The sequence below is a fragment of the Poecilia formosa genome, unplaced genomic scaffold, assembly GCF_000485575.1.
Source record: "Poecilia formosa unplaced genomic scaffold, Poecilia_formosa-5.1.2 Scaffold804, whole genome shotgun sequence".
NCBI classification, from domain to species: domain Eukaryota; kingdom Metazoa; phylum Chordata; class Actinopteri; order Cyprinodontiformes; family Poeciliidae; genus Poecilia; species Poecilia formosa.
The window spans coordinates 91,229-95,283 of NW_006800743.1; the positions used below are offsets into that span (position 1 = coordinate 91,229).

A 4,055-nucleotide genomic window follows, 5' to 3' on the forward strand; every position below is an offset into this window, starting at 1 on the left:
TAGTCCCATTAGAAATGCTGATGTGTCTTCAGAATTAATTACTCATTGTGAGTGAACAAGAACATGGAAACAAATCTCTTTATATTCATTCAAATGATTTGGCCTGACAGTGTGACCTGAGCATGAAGCAAACCTTTCCTTCATCCCAATAAAGCTGACTGGACCACAGAACTACTATATGCTGCCGGATAAGAACCGGGGTGGATCATACTGGTGATGATGGAGGCATTCATTTGAAATAAGACAAAAGTTAAGTGGAAAGGTGAATCATAAAAGATGAAGGCTAATAAAGTTGAGGATTATTCACGAAGATCCTCATATTTATTACTCCATTTACACTCAACAGGAAAACAATAATTATGGCAGATATACAGACCTGTGTAGACTCAGAAGGCACACTATAAGGTTAGGTAGCATACAGTAGTATGATAGGAATGATAGTCAAAGTAGCATTTTATGTCATTTCTAACACTTCAGTAGGCCTTTAACATGCTGTCTCCATCTGGATTCAGTCACAATAAGTCAAGCGACTATACATCAAAACATCACAAAGCAGCAGCTTTCTGTTTTATCAAATAAACCATAACTATTTGGAAACCTTGAAATATAAACAAGTTTAAGGCTTAACCAGGTTTTATAGAATGTAGTGTGGGCACTTGGGAAGAAGGACAAAGTATTCAATAAAAATACCATCATTGCTAGGTATACAAATATTCACAATAAGGCAGGCGCAAGCCTTGGCTTTAAGACATCACAATGCGGAGGTCCTCTGCAGCAGAAACTTCATGGGAAAAGCTGCCACGTTTCTAACCATAACACATTGTTTGGCAAATGACATTCATCTGTGTACAAGGTAATATATGATTCAAAGAAATATAATATCAGATTAGGAATGTCCCTTCCTGGCCACCTTCCAGATCTCTTCCTGTAGAGTTCAGGAACAGAGTATTCCGGCTGATTCTCACGTCATAGGTGGATTCCCTGGAACGGCTACAGAAAGTCAGAATTCCTGGTGGATGGATGAGTGGATCCTACTGGTATTGTTCCAGTAGGAGGGGTGTGGCTCAGATGGAGACCACAGGGCCTGGGTAAGGTTCCCCCCCACACCAGAACTCCTCCGGCTGGGGGATTTCAAGAAGCCACCCTTCATTCTCCTTCTTGTCTCCCAGCTGCTCTTGGTCGACCTTAGCACCCGTCGCCGGCTCGGCCTCGCTCCGCAGGACTCTGTAATAGTGACAGTCCCGGCCGTCGTCCGGGTTGTAGGGAGGAGCCAGGATGTCCAGGAAAGCAGCCGGCCCGTCCACTGCATCGATCTGGTGGAGGTTATCCTGTACAGGCGTGAGGAGGCATGGCCCGCTGTTCTCAGAGTATTCAGCCACGGAGCGGAGCACGGAGCGCCACACCACTGCCGTCTGCAGCGGAACCAGGGCCGGAAGAGGTGGGACAGGAAGACTGTTCTCCAGCTTGTCCAAACACCTGACGTTCACTTTTCCATACAGGACCTGTGCAGATGACAGAAAACTGTTAGGATTAACGGTAAAACTTCAATTTCCAATTCTTCCTTTGAGTCTACCTTTCAGCGCAGCAAAGAACATCATTTCTTTTAGAGTCTGTGACTGAAGTTGTTAATATAATGCAAAAACAGAGAAGTTCCAGCCTGATCCCAAGTATCAGCCTGGGGTTCAGATCACAGTAATTCTGACTGACGTGCATCAGAGTCTGACTACAGTCATGTGACCTCCTGTCCAACAACATAAAAGCTGGAAATTATAACATCTGTAAGGTGCCAGAAAACTATGATGGAATCTGAAAACTAGTGTTGCTAACATGTTTCAAACATAAAGTAAAAACAAGTCAGTCAACAAGGGATGAACGATAATGATAGACACAAGCATCACTATTGATCCAACAAATAAAACTAGGCTGATTTTAACAACCAATATTTATTTCCATCTTGTTGCTGCTTGTTTCTGGAGGGGGAGGGAATGAGGTTGGTCATGTGATGGTGAAGTCAGCTTATCGTTTTTTTTCCAAGGTGTGAAATGGGAAGTGTATGATGTCGGTTATCATCCATAACAGCAATATTAATATTGGACCAAATTTTCATATCAGTGCATCCCTACAGTCATCATTTCAAACACCTTTGAGATAAAGTATTAGATAAGAAAGACTTTAACTCAAAGTCTCTGCTGTAAAAACACAGGTTTTCGGACTGAGATGGTGCATCTGTTATTTTAAATGAATGAATGAAAAACACAAGCAGGAGGAGCCCTTCTGGTGAGAGTTCTTTTTAAAGCAACAATAATAATTCCTATATCATTTTTGTCCAACATGTATGACATCCAAAAGCAGAAATTCTCTCCAAACTTTTGTAACGTGATACAATTGTAAACATTTCAAAAATAGTGCTGAAAAATCACCTACCACATAAACTCCAGATGTATCTTTGTCAGAAAGATACATCTGACAAACTATTAAAGTAAAAGGAACAACATAATTCCTCATAAATGTGCTAAGCTTCTGTGAATCTTTGTTGATTGTTCTGGTTTTGGACACAAAATAGCCAAGTTGGGGTTTTCTGCCTGACATACTCAGCCACTCTCAAATAATCTCCAACATTCATCACCATAATTATTCACAACATATAATAAAAAAAATTAATACATTAGGATAGAGATATAGTCACTTTCAGAGAGCAAGAAGTGAAGCATCTAGGTTCTATACATATGCAAAGGAGATTTCTAATCCTTCAATAAAAACTAATAAATACTCATTAAACAAATTATGTACAAGTCTTATAAAAGCACAATTAAGTATTTTCGAATTAAATTTCTATTTGGTGCAAAAAATGTGGTCCGTCATCACCAGCTGCAACCCAAACATAATTTTAATGACTTTAACAACAATTTGGCTAAATTAGCTACTACAATTAATGAAATCAATTAAGTACTTTTGAATAAAAATAATTATTCTCTGTGGCTCTTGTACTGTAAAGGACAACAGGTGTTAGAGGTAGTTCCGGTGGATTTGATGTTTCCACAGATAAAGTTTACACATTAACGTACAATATAACCTTAGCGGTGGCTTTCAAAACAGGGTCATTTTGTTCTCATAGCAGCATAAGATGCATACAAGATACATAAGATACATTTAACTCAGGTGGAGTTAAATGTTAAAAAGAGCTCAGGACAGACTGGCAGTGAGAGACCTTGAGCATCCCGTTCATTCCTGGGTGATCGTGGAGCGGGATGGAGGTCCCAGCCTTCAGCAGGAACACCCCCATGCTGAACACCTCCGTCTCGCAGATATGCATGTAGGTGACTGGGGGGCTCTGAGGTGCAGCTGCGCCGGAGCTCGGTTTGTTTTTCGGCGGAATAATTTTCAGGTCCTTGGCCCGGACAGAGGTAACTAAGGAGATGAGTTCATTGAACTTGTCCGTAACGACGCTTCCGTCCCCGTTGTTCGCAGACCTGCAGTCTTTAAACGTGATAAAGGCCTGCTTCGCTATTTTCTGGATCAGGGCAGTTTTGTTGTCTCGCGGCATTCTGGCTGCGGTGGGAAAAAAAACAAAAAAAAACTAACGGTTAACAGGGAGTCCCTGCTTCGCTGTAAAAACAGCTGAAAAAGCCTCTCACACACCCTGTTGTCTCCGTGTGTCTCACAGCGCTGCTCGGTCCGACTTCAGAAAAGACTAGATTGACGAGTTTACAATAACAGAAAATAATTCATGGTGATAATGTCAAATTTCACCGCCACATACTAGCCTCCCACATCACATTTTTCTTCGTCTCGCCCCCTACACGTTCAACCTCACAGGACATGCGCATAACACGAAAAGCAACCTGGGATATGAAGTTCCATTAGAAAATAAGAGGTTTAGATCGTGTCAGAATTTAACAATGAATCAGTGTAGCTTATTGTTAAATTCTGATTAAATTGATTTGATTCTTATTTTTAATAGGCTACCATTCTAATTTATGCCAAACGGGGGAGGGGGGTGGGGGGGGCAGCATTTCTTCTAATGACACTACATTTCCCAGTAGTCCTGAGGAGGC

General features: G+C 41.3%; 1 protein-coding gene across 1 annotated transcript; it reads right to left on the reverse strand.

Moving 5' to 3' along the window:
* Positions 1-287: 287 nt before the first annotated feature.
* LOC103131660 (2-aminoethanethiol dioxygenase-like) lies at positions 288-3,832 on the reverse strand. Its single transcript, XM_007543362.2, has 3 exons — positions 3,640-3,832; positions 3,209-3,549; positions 288-1,502 (listed from the first exon to the last, which is right to left on the reverse strand). Exons 2-3 carry the CDS (start codon positions 3,542-3,544, stop codon positions 1,065-1,067), a joined length of 774 nt encoding a protein of 257 aa, XP_007543424.1. The 5' UTR covers positions 3,545-3,549; positions 3,640-3,832; the 3' UTR covers positions 288-1,064.
* Between the last annotated feature and the right edge of the window lie 223 nt (positions 3,833-4,055).